The sequence below is a fragment of the Lissotriton vulgaris genome, chromosome 7, assembly GCF_964263255.1.
Source record: "Lissotriton vulgaris chromosome 7, aLisVul1.2, whole genome shotgun sequence".
Lineage (NCBI taxonomy): Eukaryota > Metazoa > Chordata > Amphibia > Caudata > Salamandridae > Lissotriton > Lissotriton vulgaris.
The window spans coordinates 1,031,212,709-1,031,237,415 of NC_141695.1; the positions used below are offsets into that span (position 1 = coordinate 1,031,212,709).

Below are 24,707 nucleotides of genomic sequence, written 5' to 3' on the forward strand. Positions count from 1 at the left end.
TGGCTACACCTTATTCTTACGCGTAAAAGTCCAAACCAAAATCTTGGCCATCCATTCTGACAGACTGACACAGTAAAACACATACAGTACCCTTCAGAATATATAAACAGACTTTGGGCTTTGTAATATAGGCGCCCTGGTTCAACTATTTTTCAGGACACAAGAAGATCCAATTTACAAACTGGTGCTGCTGTGGTGGTGATTTCTATCAAATGCAGCTGCCCATTGCCACGTTCATCAGACGGAATAGTACTAAGGATGCACCATTGGAGAACTGGGAAGTCCATATGGAGTACCTAACAACTAGAGGCCTCTGTTAAGACATAGAAGATGCTCCACATCCACTTCTTGGAGCTATGGGTCAAATAGGCTATGCCTACAGTCTGGAACTTACTGGTCCTGGCCAAGTGGAGGTGTTTCTGTGCATGGTGTAAAGTCATAGGCTTGCATCCCAGCTAATTGCAGCCTTATCAAAGCCCTATCAAATTCTTCCATACTGCCAAGAGTGGCCCTATATTTTCTTCAGGGAGCATCCATTTGGTGCGATCTCAAGATTAAAAAAATCTTAATCTTCATTGTTCTCGCAAAGGATCATACACAGTTTCTGAAGGCTCTTCAAATAGGCTTTTCACCTTGTACATCTCCCTCTCCCCCCACTCCCAGTGTCTTTGAAACGGAACATGGCATTGTGCCAGTTTATGCTGCTTCCCTTTGATCTTCTTCCAACAGCACACCAAAAGTTCATCTCTTGGAATACGTTGCGTTTGCTTGCCCTCACATTAGCAAAAAATGTATGGCAGATGGCATCTACCATAAAGGAGACCTTTCTCCTGTTTATTGGAGGCAAGGTTATCCTGTGAAGTATTCCAAAGTTTAAATCTAGAATCCCTATAGACATTTATGTAAATAAATCAGGCCTTTTATGTTTTTTCCCTCTAATTCTGCTACATTAGCTGAGAAAATTCGCACTTGTGGAATGTCCAACTGTGCATTGGATTTTACACGGACAATGCGTAATGCTTAGGCACATCAGCCCAAATTCTTTTTTTTTTTTTTTTTTTTTTTTTTTACAACTTTGGCCATCCGGGAGCAGGTTGCTCCATGTGCAAACAGGCAATTCCACATTGCCTGTTGGCTTGCAACACCTCCTGCCACAGTAAAGTGAAGCATCCAGTGTGACGGAGTGAGAACTCCCTCTACCAAAGCATGGCAACGACTGTACTCAGGAGTGCCTTTAACAAGCATCTGCAGTCCAGCCATGTGAAAGAGCAGGCACATATTCAGCAAGCACTATTGCCTGATTGAGGAGTCAGCTGCTGACTCATCAGTGGAGAAGGCAGTTCAACTCAACATATTTCAGTAAAGGGGAACCTGCTTCATGCGTTATTCTAATATCATATACTTCTTGATAGTTTGGTTTATGCGTGTGAATATATAACAGATCCTAGGTTGGAGAAGAAGCTAGGCACTCGCCTATCATGTGTTCACATACGATTCTCCCTCCTCACTTGGTCGGAGACTCCCTTCTGCCAGACTTGCTCCTCAAACTGGTGCTGTGAAATCTGAGCTACAGTTGCCTGTAAGGGAAGTAGGAGAGTTCCCCACTTCCTGAATTGTGGATTGTATCAAATGCAGTGGATGTGCTACTAAGCAAACACTATTGTTCAGGCCTACAACCACTGTAACACTGTTTACTGCAATTTAGTTACCTGGGATTCCCAGCCTGACGAAGGAGACTGATTCAAGCATAAAGATACCAATGCATGAGAAATAGAATTACATGTAAGTAACTAATTTCTTTGTTAGGTCAATGATACTGGCAACTTGTTTTCATCAGCCATAAGGACATATACATTGGATTAGCAATGCTTAGTCTGTTCATTTTGTTTAATTGTAACCAGTGGTTTATGTTTTAGGGGAGCCCACATTGATGTTCGAAATAAGAAGGGAAATACTCCGTTATGGCTGGCAGCAAATGGTGGTCACTTTGATGTTGTACAGTTAATCGTACAGGCTGCAGCTGATGTAGATGCAGCAGATAATAGGAAAATTACACCACTTATGTCTGCATTTCGCAAGGTAATTTGAGTACTTTAAAGTCATTTATCTTCTGTTCATTTATTTTTGTGTGCATAAGTCATGAAAAAAATGTAAATAAAAATCTATTTGAAGATTATGTTCCAGTGCTAGTGGAAGAACATTTACTGCATAACTCAGTGTTTTCGGAATCTACCCCTAAGAATGTGTGCCTGGATCCTTTTTTCCTGCTCTTTCATTGACCACACATGTATTTTTTTTTTGTAAATCGAGGATCTGTGTTGCTCCTACATTTACTATTCAATTATTTATGGGTGCTCTGCCCTCTAGTTGCAAGACTAGAAACTGCATCTGTAGCTGCTAATGCAGCGCAGCAAGTATGCATGTCCATTTTCCACCCAATGGTGTTGGTTGAAACTTCATTCACAATCTAATATTTTGTAATGCGATGACCTTCCCATGATACCCTTCATCTTTTTATCTTTCTCTATCATTTCTTGCTGTTCATTCTAAGCATGGACGAATTTTGCGAATCTCGCGTTCGCAATTTTGCGGATTTGCGAACTCAAAATCCGCGAATTTGCGGATTTTTTTTTTTTGTGTTCGCCAGTGTTTCTGCCAGTTCGTGAGGGTTTTTACAATTTCGCAATTTGCGAACTTACCTGTCGGGTCGCAAGTTTTGCGAACTTGTTGTTTCTACGTGTCCAGCCTGTTTGGGACACTCTTCTTCATCACTGCCACTCTGTCACCACTGCCACTCTCTGACTACTCATGCCACCCTCTGGCCCACCCATGCCACCCTCTGTTTCATCACCACACCCTCTGGTTGTCCAGTGTACATTATTTTCGGCAAAGCAAAGCACACCTTCCCTGCCTCAAGTGACCTGAATTAATTTGGGGCTGATTAATGTGTCACAGAATATTTTTTTAGCTGGCACCTGCTTCCTTAGTGCGCCCTGATTAGTGATCTTTTGCACTTGCTAAGTGCTTTCATTGTTGCAAAATTAGTTACAACACCTGCCCTGCCCCAACTGACAATAATGAATTAGGGGCTGATTAATGGATTTTAACTTCCAGCCTGGCTCCTGCTTGTCTCCCTTAGCTGTAATTCAGGACCTTTGTGGCATATGTGTAACTATTCTGAGGTTCAGAGCAGGGTCACATAATAGTTGCAACTGGCAACTGAACTCTGGAGGGGCCCCTCAGGAAGCACTACAGGAAATGGCTACTAATGATGAGCCTGAACTTTTGAACCTGGTAAGTAGTTTCAGTTTTGCTAAGATCGTATTTCTGCAATTTAGCTCTTATTCGCGGGGCGCGAAGTTGTACTGGGAAGCCGCGAACTCACGCGAACAGTGCGAGCAAAATCCGCTGCTCGCGGATTTGCGGATTTTGCGGGAGATTCGCGAATCTCGCGGATTGCGAATTTCCCGAAAATCCGCAAAATCCGCGAGCGAAACGGATTTTCCGCCCATGCTTAGTTCATTCCCCCTGATTGTTATTTTACTACTACTCTAGTTGCAGAAGCTGCACATGTGCATAGTCACTGGCTGTTTGCAGCACTCAAACTCTTCATCTATTGCAAGTTGCAGTCCACATCTAGGCTTGGTCTCATTGATGTTAAATCTCTACTGAGCTACGTGAACCACCTCGCTTGCATGTAAATTAAGGGTGAACCAGCCCCCCCATTTACCCCCCATCCCCAGCTAACCGTATCATCATGGCCAGCAGTGGGTTCTATTTAATTTATTTATTTTTAAAGTTTTATATAGCGCAAACATGACCCTAGATGGTATAAGAGCGATTTACATACGAGTTGCGGAACACAAACGGTAGACAATTGTGGGAGAAAAGCAGCAATATATACAAGTAACAGGTACGTAGTGACATAATAGAAGCAGGTATTTGGACCCTACAGCCGCCAAGTAACAAAGTAAGCAACGGTGCATGTCAGGAAGACAGAAGAACATGTGAGCAGAATAAAACATGATGAGTCATTGTTAGATTAGAAGAGGAGGAGCATGCCTTGGGCACGGAGGAGCTACCAGTTCAGTCTGGAAAGGAAAACCTTCTAGCTCAACAACGTGCTCATCAGTGAAGCTTTCACTTCCTTTTTTAAGGAAAATGTTGATGGAATCAATCTAGTTTCTGCAGGTAGGGAGTTCCAGATTCTCAGGGCAATGCCTAGGAATGATCGATTGTACGTTTCCACTTTTTAAAATTTCTTAGCTTTGAGCTGCAAGGTACTGTAGCTCCTTGAGGAGCAGGCACCACCAGACAGTTCTAGCTTATTCGCAAGGTGCAGAGGAGTGTTGAAATGCAGTGCTTTGTGTCATACGTGCAAGTTTTAGTTGAACCCTTGTCTCAAACGGAAGCCAGTTTAGAGATTTGGAAATGTGGTTGGTTTTGGTTTTATTTGCTCCCAGACTTTAATCTGGAGGGGGTACAAGTTCCTGCTCCAATATAAGAAAGCTAAAGATACGAGGCTATCCTAGGACTTCATCCATATTGATGGCAGTTGTTGCTTACATTTTTTAGGTCTCGTGGCGATGACCGCACAAAAGCGCGGTCTCGCCAGAGACCTATTGTCAGCGGCTGTGCTTCCCAGGAGACAGAAGATGGGCACGCGCAGGCTCTGGAATCGGATCGGCGCGGGCCGCGCGCAGACTGAAACAAACACACACGCGCGCACACCCATCTCCTGTGTTCGAGGCAGTCCAGGGGAGGAGCCACCTATCTCGTGATACTTCGAAGACTCTTCCAGGACAACAATTTGCGATCATCCGGACCCAACACTAGGCGGCGATCTATGCACAGATATGAATGTCAGCAGCCCTACATGCCAAGAACAGATGCATACTGGTAAGTAGCATATTCGCTCCACTGCAAGCCTGCTGCATACTTTCACTTACCCCCCCTCCCCCCAACAGTCATCGGACTCTTTTTACGCACGCATTCATACACATACACACACGCACACACACACACACACACACACACAGACACATACACGCACGCACACACACACACACACACATCCCTTCCTCACACCGGGTTCTTTTCGCGTGTGTCTCTCTCCCTCGGCAGCCAGCGGGTCATTCTCAGCAGCAAGCGGGGCTCTCCACGAGCACGGGAGCCCCGCTAGCTGACACGCAAATATTCCTGCTGACAGGCACAGGAGCGCGGGGTAGGCTCCCGTCTGCTTCCTGTCTTTTTGCGGCCCCGCCCCTGTCCCAACACAGGTTGCCTGGCTTCCTGTTCAAGCCGCGCTGCGGGGGTGGGTTTTTAATATCTTTTAGTCAACACCATGACTTTGTCGGCAGGAGTAGAAATAATGCCAGCAGTCTCCACCTTGCATTCGTGAGTGCGACTATCAGAATCCCTTATTAGACATTGCATTTTCCTGTATATTTTATGCTTGCATTTTCCTGGATATTTTAGGTTTGCAGCAGCCTCAACTTGTTTTTTTCAGAAGGGGAAGATGTGTTGTATTCATTATACTTTTGTTCACTCGGGCACCGTCCCCCTTTGCCACTCTTCTTGTCATCAGCCGGCCGTTCTAGAATGTTGCGATTGACAGCTGATGACTGAAGCGAGCAGAGGTGTTCCCCGAGCGCTTTGACCTCAGCGTTATTGTATTGGTTATGATAATCAAGTCTTCTTACACAGTGACTGAGAGGACATTTCATTTTAAAGGTTCCCACTCAACTATTGCTAGATTTGAGGGTTAAGGGGTCATGCTCCTGATAACGAGATTGCATATCTTAAGCATAGCCCCCTGTGCGCAGCTTGAAAAGATTGTACAAGGAAACAGTAATAAAAGAAATGTGTAAGATTTTGAGCCCGTACCTTTAACAGATCCTTGAAGGAGGCTTTTAAAGGACTGTTTGACATTCATTTTCTACAATCTCTGCCAGAACGTTCTACGCATATTTCAGCTGTTCTTTAAACTTCATCTTCAAGAGCCTTGTGAAGACGAGGTTGTCTTTTGCAGTAAAGAAAGGACTGTTTAAAGGTTTTTAATTCATTTTATTTTGTTTTCCAGCCATAGCTGTGTATGCTTATAAACCTCTTTGCGCGTGTTTGGCTCTGAAAGTAAACCAGTATCTGTGTTCCTAGTCCTGTGTATTTATTTATAAAGTTTTATATAGCGCGAATCGTTACTGTTTACTCGATTGTAAAACATGACCGTTCCTTCGTATGATGATGCCCTATCTTCTAATTGTCAAGGTCAAACAGGGGCTCGTTTATTTTGGTACTCCTTTGCGGTTGGCCAACTATTTGTGTCCCTGGAATGGATAAAATGCAGATCTCGCTGCTTGGGTTTCAGTACCGGTCTGCCGTATGCACTGATCCTTCTGCTGCTGCTTCAGGCATCTGAGCTGTCAATTGCTTCTTCCAGTCACGTGTCCTCTCGGGCAGCAGGGCCACGATTATTCTTTTTCTGGAACCAGTCACACTGTGTGAACATGACACCATAGTCGCGCATCACTACCCTTCCAGTGATCTTCTTGTATACGTTTAATTCGCCTCATCTCAGTTAATGCCCCAAGCCGTAGTTGCTCTCAAGCTCATTTACCCGTGATGGGTTATTTTAGTCTTCAGAAACTCTGCATCCTTTGTTGTCGTCTCCTTACTGTGGCAACGAAAAACTGTCACAAAGTGCAAGCATCACTGTTGATCCTGCATAAACCTACTTTCTCTGTAACTTCAGAAATAGAATTACCATTCTTGTTAACGGGGAACAGGAAAGGGAGTATAGTTCTGGTGATCATGATTTTAAAAATCTACAAATATTTTTTTTTTCAGAATATATGCTGAACCTTTAAGAGTTAACAAAACATCCTAATAAGATCTTCCTATAATCACCGAAGATCTTGCCAGCGCTAGCCATCAAGCATTTTGTTTGTACACTCCTCTTTGCGAGAATGGACATTACATGGCCTAGCATTCCCATAGACTGATCAAGGCATTCACTAGGTCAGTATGTAACTGCTCAATTACTGTGCCGAGTTAACATATTGACTCACCTTTCACCGAATCATTTGTGACTGCCCTGTCTTATTGTGTTGTAATGACCATCTACTAGCAGACTCCTTTCCCTTCCGCTAAGAGCCTGGGAAAACAACAGAACCGCCTTACCAAGTCAGGTGGATGGTTTTTAGGTCTGACAGTGCAGCTGTTAATAGGTTCTCTTGATGGCAATATAGATGATGGAGTTAGGGTCCGCCTCTTTCAACCATTGTCTTTCTTCGACCATCCCTTTTAGCCAATTGCTTGAGACTTTTGTCAGTCACCCCTTGGCTGAGCCAATAATCGTATTCATCTATTGTCTAATGACATCCGTCAGTTCCTACTGACTCCCACTTTAATGCACGCATGAATTCCATCCCCCCACTCCATGCATTCATCCCCTCCACTCCATCCATCCATCCATCACTATCATCTTGCAAATCATCTTTATACACCAATACAGACTTTGCTAAAAATGTAATGCAACACATTGTCATAAGCAATGCCAATAACTCAAACTTTAATGCTGCCAGACCTATTGCATTGCAAATGCTTGTTTATCTTGAAGTAGGAAACCAAGAGAACGTAAACCTAACTTTTGATGGGAGAATTAGTTCAATTCCTTGCTGATTGATGTCCTCAATAAGTACAAGTTGAGCACAATTGTGAAAAGTTGGCCTGATATATGATGCTCACTAGTTCTAGTGATCACCTTGTATCAGTCCAAACAACCCTTATGGTGATTGGTTGTAAGTCAAACTTATAGACCAGCTATCTTAATGGTAGCATGGACAGAGCTGTCTTAGGCTAATCTCTTTTGGCATGTGAAGCCAGCTGTTTCACCACATATAACACCTTGAATACCAAATGAAAGGACACCACACAGGTTGTTATGAAAATAAACAATATATTTATTACTAACAAAACACCTCTGAACTCTTTATGAGATTTATGAGCACATAACAATACTCTTCAGAAAAATACTGTAAGTCGCACAATTACAATGGTGCCCTAGGGGCACGACAAACCATATACTAAGTAAATGGGTGAAGTAGAACGATACAAGAAATGAGTCTGCCCAGAGGCTGTAGAATCGGAATCGCTGGGGCTACACTACCCTAACCTTAGGTAAGGAGCAGGAGGCCCACGGGTCGCGTGTGCAGTGCTAGAACACACACGCAGGTTTCAATGCAAAGTCAATGGGCACAAACAATTTACAAAATAGGCAAGGGAGGACAGTTCAGACTGGTTGAGACGAAAACTACAGGATACCTGGACACTAGGAGAGTCAATCTACCTATGAGCACCGAAATGCTCTTGTTAACTCACCCACGGGCTGCGGGTGCATATGTGTGAAAGTGTCGGGTTTCCTCGTTGAAGTCAATGGAGCCTTGGAGAAAAGATGCTGCAGGCGACCAGGAGGAAGATGTCCGGAGTGATCCTAGGGCGGATCGAAGATGATGGAGACCTGAAAGCAGAGGGAACAGTGTTCAAAGTCATTAGCCAGTGACCGGAGTGGAACCAGGAAGGAACCAGATGATGTCGTCGCGATCAGGTGAAGAGGTGACGCTTGACTCTGCAGACACGTGAACCAGGAGGTGTCGTCGAGGACCAGGATGGAGGCACGGTCTGTCCCACGCAGGCTCTCGCTGTCGGCGGTGTCGGTTCCAGGATCAGAGTCAACAGGCCTTGGCAAATGCAACCCACGCGGCAAGTAAAGATGGCGTCTGGTGCGGACCAGGAGGGTCTGGGGTACTTCTCCTTTGCAGGAAAGCAAGGGCCAGTCTGGAGCAACCAGACCAGTGGCGTAGTTTCAAGGTTTCGTTGTCTAGGAGGCCACAAGCCAGCCGGCAAGTGACCAGACAACGCGTCAAGTAGCAATCAAGCAGAAGGGCCCCACGCCGATCTTGTGGATGCTGGAGGGCTGGTCTTCGGTGCAGGAGCTGCTCGGGGCTGGGGCTTCTCAATCCCCAAAGTACTAACTCGAGGGTGCCTCAGAGGTCGTGCTGGAAGCGAAGTGCAGTTTCTTCAAGATGGCCGGTCCCACGTGTCTCGTCGTACCCACGGATCTCAGCTGTGCTGCAGATGGGAGTTGAGGTCGGAGAGGTCTGGGAGTCCGGGTCTCGTCGGGCACTGAAGTCTGGTTCCGCCAGGAAGGACGACAAAGTGAACCGCTAGGACGCTTGATGGTGCCTGCGGATGCAGGGTGGTCACTCCTTGGCCACAAGGGAGATTTCTTCAGTCTTCTGTGGAGCAGGCCGTCGAAGGCCAGAGTTTCTTCTTTGTAGAGTGGTTCAGGATAATCTAATTTGGAATGGGACCAGCTCCTACCTTTATTCTGCCAAAGGGGGCTGTACTAGCGACTAGGTCCCTCCCATGGGTGGGACCAGGAAGGGGGGTGGTTACACCCCCTATCCTGTGTCAGGTTTCGTGCCAGAGCTTGGGCTGGAGTGCCCCAGCAACTGGTTTGAACCGGGGTATGCACAGAGACACCTTGTGTGCCCCAGGCATGTTTCATTCCTTTCAGCCCTGCCTATCTGGATATACAAGTCCTGTCTGGGGTGGTGCGGGCACCTCCCCAGGCAGGAAACCCTTTGTCCAGGCCTCCCTTGCTGGAAGGACTTCCAGCAGCAGGAGGTCAGACTTGTGTCTGTGGCAGCAGCATCCATTTTGTGATGCTGAGGCTCTGATTAACTTTAACCGGGGTTCTAGTTCTGTACATGTCATGTCCCTCTAAAAGGGTGGAATGCTACCCCCGTCGCCAGAACTGGTGAGGGGGTAGTATTCCAAATCGTGTGACACCTTACTCGACGTGTTTTGATAATGCCAAACCAAAGTTAGCAATAACCGCGAGGATTATAATGCACTTAAGAGTATATGGTATGGCACTATCATGGAAACGGCTAAAGGACATGGTTCCGAAAGCTGCAGACAGGCTCAGCTCATGCTAGAGCACCATCTCACTTATTTCTAAGCACTCTGCCTTCAGGATTGATAAGGCCTGCCATAGGAGTGACTTATAGGAATATATGTGTTCATTTTGGGTCAGATATAGGTATGCTATATCTACAGCAAAGGATGATTACACCACCTTGCCCCAGCTGTGTTACCAGCCAGTTGTGTCTGTTTAGATGGCCAGCCAGGGGTGGCATAATACATGCTGCAGCCCCTGGTAGGCCTTGGGTGCACTTACGCCCTGGGTACCTATGGTACACTGTACAGGGACTTACAAGAGTCACCCAATACCAATTGGTAAATGCACCTAAAGTACATGTGTGTCAATTTAGAGAGACAACAGCTAGGCTGTGGGTCTGATTAGCAGGCTCACAGCCAGGGAAAGTCGTAAACCAGTGAAGCAAAGAGCAAAAATCTGGGGTGACCATAGGTTTGCAGACCCTACTCTCCTACAACAATCATGGCCGATTAGCTCACTGTCTTCCAAGGCCACCCCTTCTCTTTCAGCTAGTGAAGACATTTCAAGGATAGGGGGTTATTTTGCTCTAAGTCCTGGCCAAATCCTCCTCTTATTAAGCGAGCTATCCACTGACTGATCTGGGGAAAAACCAGCCTGCTCCCCGGGCTTCCATGTGAGCAAAAAGTTATTTAGTAACTGCTAGCCTCCCTCTCACCAACCTCAGGAAGCATACTGTTCGAGGCATGTGTGCTGTGGATACACTTGCTTTGCATACGTTCGCCATCTAGTGTTGAGCTTGGATTATTACAAGTTGTTTTTGTTCCAAGATTTTTTTTTCGGGTTACGGGGCTGTGTGGCGGCGACTCCTGGGAATACTGCACATAGTCATCGGCGCTATCTTCAGATTGTTTTTTCCACTACCTGGTTCGGACGTAGAATCTCGCGCTCCGGTTTGAGACTCCTTCTGACTCCCTTTGGGTCATTTAATCCAATTTGACGGTATTGTCTCGATCAGTCTACTTTGCATCTCATACAACCTTTCCGAAGCGGGTCTTCAGCTTGCTTCCTCGGTCCAAAGCTGCGCAGGGCAAACACTTCTCAATTTCCACATTTGCGGAGAATGACGTGCTAATGGAACGCACTTTTTTCTGTTTCTGTCAGAAGGGCCAAATCGAAATACCCTCACATCGAACAACATCCTGTTTGTAACTTATGCCTCTCGCCAGAGCATCGAGAAGACACCTGTGGGCCTACAAATCCTTTCACTCCATAAAGACCCTTCAGGATTGACGTGCAAGGTGACAGGAAATGCGGCTTAAACAAGCGGACGATACCCTAGATATCTTTGGTCGACAAGAAGAGGAAGAAGTTTCAGTGGCACAAGAAGAATCACTCTTCATCCAGAAGTCAGAGCCCCAGTCCGAAGATGACTCCACCATTCTGCAGTCAGCATAAAAGCAGTGAGGGTAGGAAATGAGGATCTGCTTTCATGGTTACCCCCACTTTTTGCTAGTATACTTTTTTTTTTTTTTAGCACTTGTCTGACTTGGATCCTGCTAATCACAGCCCAAGTCACTGTGCTTCCTCCCTTAATTGGACAGTGGTAAGTACTTTGGTAAATTCCCCAGTTGGCTACTGATGTACCCATATGAGTCCCTAGTATACGGTACTAAGGTACACAGGGCATAGGTACAACAGGGGGCTCCCATGGACTGCAGCAATATTATGCCACCCAGGAGAGACCACTCAAACTGTGACTACAGGCCTGCCATTGCAGCCTGTGTAAGCTGGCGTTAGCACCACTTACGACAGATATAAGTTTCCTTGTGTCTGAGTCACTGCACTTAAACACTATAAGTCACCCCTAAGCTAGGCCTATCATACCTGAAGCGGTACAAAAGGGGGTGGTGATGGACGGAGCATCTGAATCAATCAAACACTCACACCCAGTCAAAAGATCTGGGTTTAATCCATCACCGTTCTTTAGCCCACTCTGCCACCCCAGTTCAGACATGGCTATATGCAAATCAGTCTGACCCTGTGTCTCATGGGAACAGTCCAGCCTTAACTGCCAAGCCATGTCTTCCCTGGACCGGAAACATGTTTCAGAGGACCAGTTTCTGGCATTCCAGCCGTCTTCAGCCCGGCTTGCTTGAATCCAGTGGCAAAGTGAGCAAGGAACTCACGTCTGAGCATACCCTGCCACACTTATGGCGGCCAAAAGCGGTACAAAAGGGGGTGGTGATGGACGGAGCATCTGAATCAATCAAACACTCACCCCTGAAGGCAGGGTGCTAGGTTTTAAGTGAGACGGTGCCGTGCCTGAGTAGGACACCCCATACAATCCCCCGAGTCGATTCTCCATGCTTTGTAAGTGCACTCAGCAATTTTGATAAATATAGTGGCCATGCGTCATTACACGATGGCTAACTATAGATTGGCTGTGCCGAACCTTGGCATGTTTGGTATCAAACATGTTGAAATCATACCCCAACACAGTTACTGGTGTTTGAGGAATGCATCCATGCACTGGAGGTCTCCTACAGGAAGCCCCCAGTACTCCTGGTAACAGCCCTCCAGGGTCTGCCAGCAAGCTAGTGCTGCTGCTGACCCCAGACATGAATGTCCTCTAACTGCTGCGCTCAAGCAGGGGAAGGTAGAACAATAGGTTTCCTGTCACGGGAGGTGTGACCACCTCCCAGACAGAACTTAGTGTATTGGGCTAGGGTGGGGCCACTTGCCAGCGCCACCAGACTGCTTTGAAGGGCACGTTTACTGACCTTCTTGCATACTCCTGTCTGAGCCAGTTGAGGGAGCTCGTGGCTCCCACTCTGGCGCGAAACTGGACAAAGGACATGGGGTATCCCCTCCTCGGTCTATCCCCTCCTTTGGGAGGGACCCTTGAATTGTCCCAACCCTTTCCCTAGGGTACTTAAGGGCTTACCTGTGGGTGGCTCTTCAGATTTGTCGTGGGAAGAGATAAAAACCGAAACCATTTCGACCTTCTCGACTCCTTGTTCTCGCTGTTCCTCCAGTGTTCTTCACTGTCTCTGCCTTCGTTTCATCCAGGTTCTTCTCCAGGCCTGTGGTCATGAGTGACACCTGAAGTAATCTCCCTCGTAGTAAAGGAGTCACTCCCCTGCATCTGCAGGCACTGCAACGAAGCTGTCTGGTCTGCTGGTCCTGACATCCCACAGACTCTGAAAGGCTCAGCAACACTGGTGGTTGTCCTGGAACTCCCTGGAGGCCTGACTTGTCCTCTCATCAAGTATGACGCCAGTATTCCTCTGAACCGCTGGAGCTGAATCCCTGTGCACCGCATCGACTTGCCGTTGTCAAGGCTTGTTGGCGCTGTACTCCAGAGATCTTCGGGCTACAAGAAGCTCCAGCTGCCAGCATCCCATACTGCTAAGATCTTCATTCTCACTGCATCCTCTGCACTGTGTGCCTGCATCTTTGGCGAGATGCTCGAGGCCCTCTAGCGACTCGTCTCTTCCGGCCTGTGGGTCCTCTTGAGGGTCTTCTTTGGCTTCAGTGGGCTCCCCTTCTTGTTCGAGCCTGCTCTGACTCTCTTGCATTGGATGAGTGTAGGAAAGTTCCCCTTTTTTGCATGGTTGCTCCACCCCCCCCCCCCCCCCCCCACACTTTTTGCCTGATGTTGATGCTCTTTGACTAAGTTTGCCGTGGGTTCCTGCCAGCCATGTACCCAGGGCCTATGTTCTTTCCCTACATCTGTACTGTTGCACAACAAATTGCAAACTTCCTGCCCACATGCAATTCCCTTGAAAAAGTGCCATGGGCACTGTGACCAGGGAAGGCCTCAAAAGATAGCAATACTTTGTGCCACCCTTGGAGGCCCTGTACCCTGACACACACGCTCACACATTCACTGTCATTGCATGCTGTGTGTTTTGGTGCAGAACAAAGTGAAGAGTCGACATGGCACATATCCCTGTGTGCCATTTCTACAACCCACTGCCCATGGAATAAGTCAGCCACCCCTCTAGCTGGGTGCACTATTAAACTAAGAAACTGGCTCTATATATACTGCACCAAAGTGAGGTAGAGTGTATAGAGTCCAATGGTCTCCAGAGGTTTGGCAGAGGTTAAAGTTAGATAGAACCTTACTCTCTAAAGTGGTAGCATGGTCGAGCAGTAAGGCAGTATCAGAGGACAGTGTTAAGCATTTGATGTACACACTTAGTCAGCAAATGAATTCACACACTCAAGAACTGAACTCTAGGCCAATTGCTTTTATGTAAAAAATATACTGTTTTATTTCTAGAACCAAGCAAGAGTGGCACAGGTAAGCATAAAAATATTTTGCAGTAATAAATTACTTGTCTGAACAGTTTGAAGATGCAATAGAAATTGTACTTTCTTTGATTTACAGGGCAGCAGTAGTATGCAACACTTAGCAAATACAGTACATTGGAATGAATAGGCGTTTCCAGTAAATTGCAGTTGTTACTTTTCTAACTCCGTGCTGGATACCTAGATTCAGCCCTGGGACATTTCCTGCAAACAGATAAGTGAACACGTTTTGGTTATTTGTGCGATTTTTAAAGAATATTTTTAAGTTTCAAAACTCCACACTTGGAAACTTTTTTCAGAAAAAGTGTCAGTTTCCCTATGGGAGAAAAACAGGTTAGGGGTTCCCTGGTAAGTATTCAACAGTGGGAGTTAAGGTTCTGCCGTTAGACTCAGGGGTCCCCCAGCATCAGTGATGCACTGTTGTTGCATATTCAGCTGCACTAGGGCGGCCGTGTGTAGTGTGTTGAGGCTCAATGTTATCCAATAGGGGATAGGGCCCCCCGGTGGCTGCTGGCAAGCAGGCCACTGGGTTGTGGGAGCAAAGCTGTTAGGGTTAAGCTCAGGGCACGTTGGGGACCAAGGTAGCACCAAAGGTGCACCCTCAGCAACACTAGGGCGGCCGGGTGCAGGGTACTGTTTTGAGGTTGGGTGCCCAGTTTACAATGGGGAACCTCCGGGGCAAAGACACACTGCAGGCTCGGGGACGAGGATCTTCCAGGTGCGACCACCACTTTGAGGGGTAAGTTGTGATGTCATGGGTTGGTTAGGCACTGTCAGTTTGGGCACACAAGGCCATGGGGGCGTCAGGTGCAGGGGTGCCTTTGGACGTCGGATTTTCTTAACCGCTCTGGTCGCTACAGGGGGGGGGCCCTCTGGATTGAGGCTGCAGGTGTCATCTGGGGGTTTGAGGCAGGCCAGGGGTTGCCGAATCTCGGGTCAGGATCGCCGGGGGGGGGGGGCGCCACCTCGTGGTGTTTTTCCACTCTAGCTCTGGCCGGGTTCGGCGGAGTGCATAGTGGACTGGATTTGCGGTTTCTGGCTGACACCAGAAGCTGCAGTTTGAACAAGTCCGGTATTCACAGGAGATTTCAGTCTTTGAAGTGAAGGCAGGCAGGACCTCCGGGTTTTTGAGGTTGCTGGCTGCAGGACACACCGGGGTTTCGCAGGAGCAGGTTCGAGGGGAGACGGGCCTGTGGGGCTTGGTCCAAGTCAGTGGGTGTCATCCTCTTGTTTGCTCTGCACGGCTCTTCAGCCCTTCTTATCTTCTTTTCTTGTTGCTGGATCTGCTTTCTTTGTTCAGGGCTGCCCCCGAAATACTGTATTTAGGGGGCGTTTTAGGGGTCTTGAGGTCAGTAGCCAATGGACTTCTGACCTTAGGGTGACTACACCTGTGGTGTGCTCACCCCAGGTGGGGATGTGAGCACAATCCCTAGTCCTGATTGGGGAATGCCTGCCATCTGCCATATGACGAGCACTTGAGAGTGGGCTTAACCTCGCCTCCCCCACCTGAGGGGTCGAGTTGGCAAAGGTGGGCAAACCTCCTGGGCTGGCTAGTTTTCCCCCCGTCTTTCCGCCGAAAGGGAGGGGAGACAGGAAGGGGGCCTGCTCCTGATATCAGGAGAGGCTGGGGGGCCGCCTTACAAAGGCTGCCAGGCCTTTGAAGCTCCCCTGCCACAGATGGGTCTTCCTGGCATGGGGGAGGTTTGAACACCTCTGCCTAGGTAAGGCTTTGTTTCTGGGCTCAGGGAGCGTAGGTTCCCACCCTAGGGGTCCAGAAACATGTCTCGTGGTGGCAGGCTGGTGTTGTGCCAGTCAGGGAACCCACCAAAGGCTGGTCGTTTTTTCAGGGGGCATCTCTGAAATGCCCTCGGTGTGCATTTTTCATTAAATCCCACACTGGCATCAGTGTGGGTTTAATGGGATGAGAAGTTTGATACCAAGCTTCTCAGTTTTCAGTGTAGCCATTATATTGCTGTGGAGTTCGTAATGACAAGCTCCCAGCACCATATACTCTAAATGGCAGCACTGCACTTACAATGCCTAAGAATGGACTTGGACACTGTAGGGGTAGATGGCTCATGGACCTGTACCCTCACCACTGGCATAGGGTACCCAACTAGAGGGGTGACTGATCTATGCCAAGACAGTGGGTTGTAGGCATGGCACACAGGGATGTGTGCCATGTTGACTCTTTACTTTGTTCTGTACCAAAGCACGCAGCCTGCAAAGGGGTGGGTTTGTGTTTTTGTTGGTGTGTGTGTTTTTTTTGTGTGTGTGTGTGTGTGTGTGTGTGTGTGTGTGTTTTTGTTTGTGTGTGTGTTTTCCCTGGTCACAGTGCCCTGGGTACCATTTACCAGGGGCTGACATGTGGCCAGAAATGCCAATTGGGTTATTTTTGGGGAAAGAACACTGTCCCTGGGAACCTGATTGGCCGGGACCCAGGGCACACCAAGAAAAAGTTTCAGCCGATAAAACCATATACCTCACAAATTGTAGAGGCGTATATGTTGTTATACCAGGCAATATTAGTTTAAGTCCTGATGATGATCCCTTTGTAACTTGAGCCGGGATCGAAACGTCGACTCTCTCTAGTAGACGTACAGTTAACTAATGAATAATATTGTCTGTATGTGCTACTCTGGGAATTACTGATCAACTGAATACTAAACAGTGCCCAGCTTGCTCACTTCTTTTTCCCTGATGAAACTTTTTCCTTTCACTATACTTTTTTCCAATCTTTTCTTACCCTAAGTACGGTACAGGATTGTGCTTTACTGCAACAAAAATGTTTGCTGTTGAAATATATTGTAAATTGTGAATACTCCATATACCTTATAATAAATCCCTTGCCCGGCTGGGCAAAGGAAAAGTATATAGTAGCCTATTGTGGTCTACATTTCATTGTTACGAAAAATTACTCCAAGCTTAGGACCTGTGTGAACGCAAATTTACGAACTCCACAGCACCATAATGGCTTTACTGAAAGCTGGCAAGTTTGCTATCAAACTTCTCAGCACATTAAACCAGCACTGATGATGATGATGATGATGAAAAATGCACGACAGAGGGCATCTTAGAGATGCCCGTTGAAAAACGATCTGACTAGAATCTTGGCTGACTGGCTGATCGCCAGCTGCCGTGCATAGACATGTTTCTGGACCCCTGGGTCGAGAGCCTCCCATTCTCTTGGGTGCCTGAAACAAAGCACATCCTGGGCAGAGGTGCCAAGCCTCCTCCCCCAGGATGGGCAAGGTCCACGAAGGGGGAGCTTCAGAGGTTTGTTTCCTTTGTGAGCTTCCCCTGCCATCTGCTGCTCCCAGCAACTGTCACCCAACGGTTCTGACCACCACTTTAGGCGGAAGAATCGTTGGGAAAACCAAGGTAGGAGGAGAGTTGTGCCCACCTTTGCCAACCCCACCCCTCAGGTGGGGAAGGTGAGGTGAAGCACAACTCAGTCCCCGCCATCATGAAGATTGGGGGCCCCGGCCAACCAGAGTGAAGCTTATACCTCCCTCCCAATGGAGGGGGGCATAATATGGGGTGTAAGCACCCCATCGAAGGGACCCATTGGTCCCAACCTGTACCTACCTGAAACGCCCCTAAATTTGGTACTTAGGGAAAACCCTGAACCTTGCCTCTTCAGACAAGAAGGAACAAGGACGACCAAAGAAGCTGTGCTGAAGGAAAAAAAGGACAACACCAACTGACTTGGCCTGAACTCTACTGGCCTGTCCCGACCTTGACCTACTTCAGCCAAATCCCAGTGTATCCAGCAGCCCCCCAGAACACTGAGGACCTACCCTGCCTTCCCAAACCAGACTTAGTCTCCTGTGAGCACCGTATTTGCTCACTAACAGACTCTGGCTCTGGCCAAATCCGTGAATCTGCACCATTCTGCACCTGATACCCACGGCCTGAGTTATAGTGGCCCAACACCACAAGGTCGTCTCCCATGCGATCCTGACCTGGGATCTGGTGATCCCTGACCTACCTCAAGTCTAAAGCGAAAGCCTGCAGCCCCTTTCTGGACGATCTGTAATAAAAACCCGACGCCGAAAGACACACCTGCACCTGACGCCCCACGGCCTTGGGTGGCCCAGACGACGGTGTCCCGGCATCCCTCGATGTCGGTGATTAACCCGCACCATGAGGGTCTCTACTGCCTGGGGCGCGATCAGGACTCAGCCATGCCCGCACTGCCAGGCCATAGCTCCGAAAACTTTGTGGGAGCGGTCCCGAAAGTGGCTGGAGGCCCGGGAGTCGGCTCCACGCCGTTCCCGGTACCGTGGGATGTCAAGGGACCGACCAGTAAGCCATCACCACCGTTCGAAGTCTTCGCACTCTGAGTCAGGTAAGGTGAAGCACAGAAAATCGAAGAAGCGATGTCGCTCTTCGCCTCGCCCGTCGCGGCTGAGGATGCAGGTGGCGCTGCCCCTGCGACTCCGGCGGAGCCTCCACAGTTGCTGATGGCCTACCCGCCCTTTCCTGGTCCATTGTCGACTCCGGCCCAGCTGCAGGGGTGCCTGTCAGCAATGGCACGTGTCTTCAGACCGTACTGCCCCGCCGGTGCGCCTTCGGTCCCCTCAGGCCTGGTTGGGGGTCCTCGGTCTTCGACGTCGCCGGCTCCAGCCCTGACGTAGTCAACGACTGCGGTCTCAACACCAAGAGACCCCCATGGATCCAGGCATGAATCCCCGTCCAAGTCGGTCGGCCCTGTACGACCTCCACCGACAGCGCTGCAGCCGGTGTGGGCCGCAGTCCCGTCCGGCCCAGTCCACGGCCTTTTTCCATACGTGGAGCCGGTGTCGGAAGGGAGTTGACCGACATCAATTCCGACGCCGTTTGGGAATTTCCTTCCCTTTGTTCACCAACCTCCTTATGTTCCACCTGTTCGGCAGGCTGTTGAGGATGAGGAGGACTGGGAGGGGTTTGAGGACCCTATCGCAGCACAATGTGAGTTAGACCCGGACTGGGATGAGGATCTGGGGGATGCAGGTGACAGGATTATACTCCTGAACCTTGCTCACTGTCTCCTTCTACCATGCCTACGGAGGAGGGTGGTTCCCACTTTTTGGTGTTAGTTAGGGCGGCCGAGGCTCTCCACCTCGAGCTCCCTACTGTTGCCGTCAGGACTAACCTCCTGACCGAGGTACTTCGGCCAGCGTCTTCTTCTACAGAGCCGCTGCTGCCCTTTAATGATGCACTCTTGGACTTTCTTTTGGGCACCTGGTCCAGGCCCAACACAGGGGGTCCTGTGGATAAGAACGTGGCCCTAAGCCTTCGCCTGGCCTCCGGTGACCCCGTTTTCATCACCCAACACCCTACCCCTGAGAGCTTGGTTGTCCAAGCCTCTGCGTCCCCGAGCAACAGTCCCTTCCGCACCTCCAGACAGGGATTCCAAGAAACTGGAGAAGTTTGGAAAGAAGATTTTTTTCTTCTGCCAGTTCAGGACTGCTGTCTGCGAACACTGCATGTCTCTTGGGCCGTTATTCCCATTCTGTGTGGGATACGGTTGTGCAGGTGCTGCCTCAGTGTCAGGTGGAGGCTCGGACAATACTCTATCAAGCTATTGCTGAGGGGAGAGATGCAGCCAAGTTCATGATCCGTTGTGGTCTCGACACTGCTGACTCGCTGGACAGTGGCGCTACGCCGCCTCGCCTGGCTGAGAACGGCTGGTTTTTCTGGGGTTATCTAGAACACATTAATGAACATGCCCTTTGATGGCACTTGCCTGTTTGGCGATAAGGTGGATTGCGCGTTGGAGCGTTTTAAGGATTCGCGGGCTATGGCCAAGTAATTGGGCCTGTCGGCCACACGCCCTCCTTCCGCTTCTGCTTTTGCTCCTTTCATTGTCAAGGAAGGAGCGCCCAAGCACATACGTTTCAGAGCCACAGGCCTGCGCAGCAACAGACGTGGGACGGCAGAGGCGTCACAGGGCCAGCGTGCAGGTCAGTCCTCCAAACCTTCCTAGTCCGGTGTTTCAGCCCCAACAGACGCCAGTGGGGTGTCAGGATTCGCCATCACCTCCACCACTGGTGCAACATCACATCGGACAGGTGAGATCTGCAATTTGTCCGAAGGGGATACTCCCTCCCCTTCGAGACAACCCCCCAGCCATGCCACCACAGTGCCACTGCATGTCGGGGGATCACTTCGACTTCTCCAGCAGGAAGTTACAGCCCTCTTGGCCAAGGGGCCATCGCGCACGTTCTGATGCCAGTAGTAGGTTGTGGTTGTTACTCCCACTACTTCTTGGTTCCAAAGAAGAACAAAGGCTTGCGTCCCATCTGAGAACTTCGGAACGTCAATTACATCCTCCGGCAGGAGAAGTTCAAGATGCTCACACTTGCTCAGGTCTTGTCTACCCTCGACCCGCAAGACTGGATGGTAGCGTTAGACCCGCACGACGTGTATTTTCATATCCCCGTCCTGCCGGGCCGCCGGCGTTACATGCGGTTCACAGTAGGCCAAAAGCACTTTCCGTTCATCGTGCTAACCTTTGGCCTTACCAACGCCCCACGGGTATTCACGAAAGTGATGGCGGTGGTCGCAGCTCACCTGCGCAGATCAGGGGTTTCAGTCTTCCCCTATCTCGACGACTTGCTGCTGAAGGTGGGCTTGCCCCAGGCAGTCGTCTCCCACCTCCAGACTACGGCCGAACTCCTGCATTTGCTGGGGTTTTCTATCAACATAACAAAGTCGCACCTGATTCCCTCTCAGAAGCTCCTCTTCATCGGAGCAGTTCTGGATACGGCGTAGTTTCAGGTTTATCCTCCCGAACAATAAATCCGGGACATTCGGGCTATGATTCCGATCTTTCAGCCCTTGTCCTGGGTTTCGGTCAGGAAACCTTGAGGCTGCTGGGCCTCGTGGCCTCCTGCATCCTGCTGACCAACCATACCAAATGGCATATACGGGCTCTGCAGTGGGACCTGAAGTTCCAGTAGGCGCAGCATCAGGGGAACCTGTCCGACTACGTCCAGATCTCGGAGGGCACTGCACACCAATTGCAGTGGTGGCTCATGAATCAGCATTGGGTCAGCGGCAGATCCCCCTCCCTTCCCCAGCCGGAGCACACAGTAGTGACAGATGCGTCCCTCCTGGGATGGGGTGGCCACATGGGAGAGGCGGACAGCAGAGGCCTCTGGCCGAGTCCCAGCTCCATATCAACCTTCTAGAGCTTTATGCGATTCTTCTTGCACTGAAAGCATTCCTTCCCTCTGTCAAGGGGAGGGTGTGCAGGTGTTCACGGACAACACCACCGCAATGTGGTACTGCAACAAACAGGGCGGGGTGGGGTCGTGGACCCTATGCCAGGAGGCTCTGCGCCTCTGGCAGTGGCTGGAACATCCGGGCGTGACCCTGGTGGTTCAACACCTGGCAGGCTCCCTGAACGCCAGGGTGGACAAACTCAGCCGTCTGTGCATGATGGATCACGAATGGCATCTGAACTTGGACGTGGCGCAAGGCCTCTTTCAGCAGTGGGGAGAGCCTTGGTTAGATCTATTCGCCACAGAAGAGAACGCGCAATGTCATCAGTTCTGCGCGTTGGAATCTCCAAGGCGGCACTCGCTCTGAGACGCTTTTCGTTGCGAGTGGAGCTGCGGTCTCTTGTACGCCTTTCCGCCTATACCACTTCTGCCCAGAGTGCTGAAGATCAGACGCGACCGGGCCCAAGTTATCCTTGTGGCTCCGGACTGGGCACGAAGGTACCGGTATCCCGAGCTACTCAGCAGGTCTGTCGATCCCCCGATTCGTCTGCCTCTTCAGGAGGACCTTCTGTCGCCGCAGCAGGGGACGGTCCTAGACCCGAACCTGTCCAGTCTCCACCTCCATGCTTAGAGATTGAGCGGCGACAGTTGAGGCCATTTGACTTGCCTCCTGAAGTCTGTAATCTCATTCTGGCAGCCAGGCGTCCCTCCACGAAGTCGGTATAGGCCTGCAGGTGGAACAGATTTGTGGCATGGTGCACAGCAAAGGCTGTGGATCCTCTCTCTGCCCCTCTTTCTGAGGTTCTTCTCTTCCTTCTTTCTCTTGCCCAGCAGGGCTCTGCTCTGGGCACTATCAAGGGCTACCTTTCTGCCCTTTCAGCCTTTCGAAGGCTGCCTTATCAACAATCTTTGTTCAAGTCCCCTATTGTAACTTGTTTTCTGAAAGGCATCACGCACACGTTTCCACCTGTTCCATTCGTGTTGCCTCAGTGGGACTTGAACCTGGTTCTTACTTATCTGATGTGCGCTCCCTTTGAGCCACTTCACAATTGTCCTATCCGCCTTCTTACTCTGAAGACTGCTTTCCTGGTTGCCATCACCTCTGCCAGGAGAGTGAGTGAGCTCCAGGCTCTTTCCTCTAAACCTCCTTTCCTTTCTGTCCATCCGGACAAGGTTGTGTTGCGGACTATACCCTCTTTCCTGCCCAAGATTGTTACTGCCTTCCACATCGGGCAGTCTATCACCTTGCCCACCTTCTTTCCGCCTCTGCATCCCTCGAAGGAGGAAGAGCGGCTCCACCGTCTGGACCCAAAACGTGCGCTCTCATTCAATCTGGATCGCACACGCCAGTTCCGGGTGGATGACCAACTCTTTGTTGGTTACGTGGGCGCTAAGAAGGGACGTTTGGTACACAAGCGGACCATCTCTCGGTGGGTCGTCTTGTGTATCAAAGCTTGTTACTCCTTGGCAAAGAAGGAGCCTCCTGTTGGGCTGAGGGCCCATTCCACTCGGGCCACGGCGGCTACCACTGCCCTGGGCCGGGGTGTCCCCTTGCAGGACATCTGTCAGGCAGCTGCGTGGGCATCGCTGCACACGTTTGCGAGACACTACTGTCTGGACAGCCAAGTCCGGAGGGATGGCTTCTTTGGCCGTTCCGTCCTCCAGGACTTTCTGGTGTGATTATTGGTTCGCAAACCCACCACCGGGGTTGGTATTGCTGGGGTATCTATTCTAAGGTAAGAAATCTAATACTAACCTGTTTCTTTCAGATGAACAAGTTACTTACCTTCGGTAACGATATGTCTGTAAGAAACAGTAGTTAGTATTAGATTCTTTACCGCCCCACCCCATCCTCCCCGTTCTGCGAACCGATATCTAGGGTTAAGGTCATCCCCTTTCAGGGCCCTAGTTTCAATGGCACCAGTGTTAGTTTTTAACATGGCTCTGCGTTTCTGGCGCGGAAAATCTTTGTCTAAGAGCTGACGTCAGCATGCGGAGGCAGCGTCTAAGTACTCCGTCATCACGGCGCCCACGACCATGACGACGGACGCGGAGCCGCAGACGACGCCTACCGACGCGCAAGGGTACTGCTACACAAAAATTTCCGGATCCAGTCTGACGCCTGGGGATATTCTAAAGTAAGGAATCTAATACTAACTACTGTTTCTTACAGTTATATCGTTAACGAAGGTAAGTAACTTCTGCAACAAGCTGTTGTGGGCCAGGCTGTACTCAAAACACTGTTTCAAACTACTTTTGCAGTTAGGCCCTAGGGGCACGTAAAACCATATACTAAGTAAGTTATTATTATTATTAGGTTTTTGTAAAGCGCATAGTCACCGGTAAGTATCCCAGCGCTAAGATCCGGACAGACCAGAGGACAACAAAGGGGGAGAGAGGAAAAAGGAGATCAGGGAAACAGGTGAGTTTTCAGCCGCTTCCTGAATCGGAGGTAATCTGGTTCCATCCTAAGGTCACGGGGGAGGGAATTCCAAAGGCGGGCTGTGTTGACAGAGAAGCGCCGTCCGCCAGTGCGCACCCTCTTCACTCTGGGGATAGTGATGAGGTATTCATGGTCAGATCGAAGGGATCTTAAAGCTTTGTAGGGCCTGATGAATTTTTTTAGGATGGGGGGGGCCTTTGTCCTGTAGGAGTTTGTGTGACAAGCAGAGAGCTTTAAACTTGACTCGCTCTCTCACTGGAAGCCAGTGGAGCTGCTTCAGGGCTGGTTTGGCCGAGGATCTAGCCGGGGTATTGGTGAGAATCCGGGCCGCGGCGTTCTGGATCCTTTGCAGTTTATTAAGGGTTGCCTCGGGAGCGCCCAGATAGATGGTATTGCTGTAATCCAGCCTTGATAGTATGAGGCCTTGGATGAGCAGTTTCTGGGAGACAGGAGGAAGTAAGGGCAGAATCTTCCTGATAGATTTAAGGAGCCCGAAGCAAGTCCCAGCGATTTTTTTTTTTTTATTTTTTATTTTTTTTTTTTTTTTTTTTTGGCTTGAGTCTTGAAAGACAAGTCTTTTTCCAGCCAGATTCCCAGGCTCTTGATCTCAGACTTGGGGACTGGGGGTTCACCCAAGCAGGAGGGCCAGATGTTCGGGGAGAGGGATAGCCCCTTCTTGCCAAGGAGGAGAATGTCTGTCTTTGAACCGTTAAGTTTCAGCGATGAACTATTCATCCATCCTTGAATTTCTGCAAGACAGTTGTAGAGGTCCGAT

At 49.4% G+C, this 24,707-nt stretch overlaps 1 protein-coding gene across 3 annotated transcripts in view; it reads left to right on the forward strand.

Moving 5' to 3' along the window:
- Positions 1-24,707, forward strand: part of ANKHD1 (ankyrin repeat and KH domain containing 1) — a 1,478,908-nt gene that overhangs the window by 745,894 nt on the left and 708,307 nt on the right. For all 3 annotated transcript variants that reach the window (XM_086931463.1, XM_086931465.1, XM_086931464.1), the window contains exon 22: positions 1,917-2,079. In XM_086931463.1, coding sequence (XP_086787589.1) covers positions 1,917-2,079 — 163 coding nt within the window. The remainder of the gene's footprint in view (positions 1-1,916; positions 2,080-24,707) is intronic.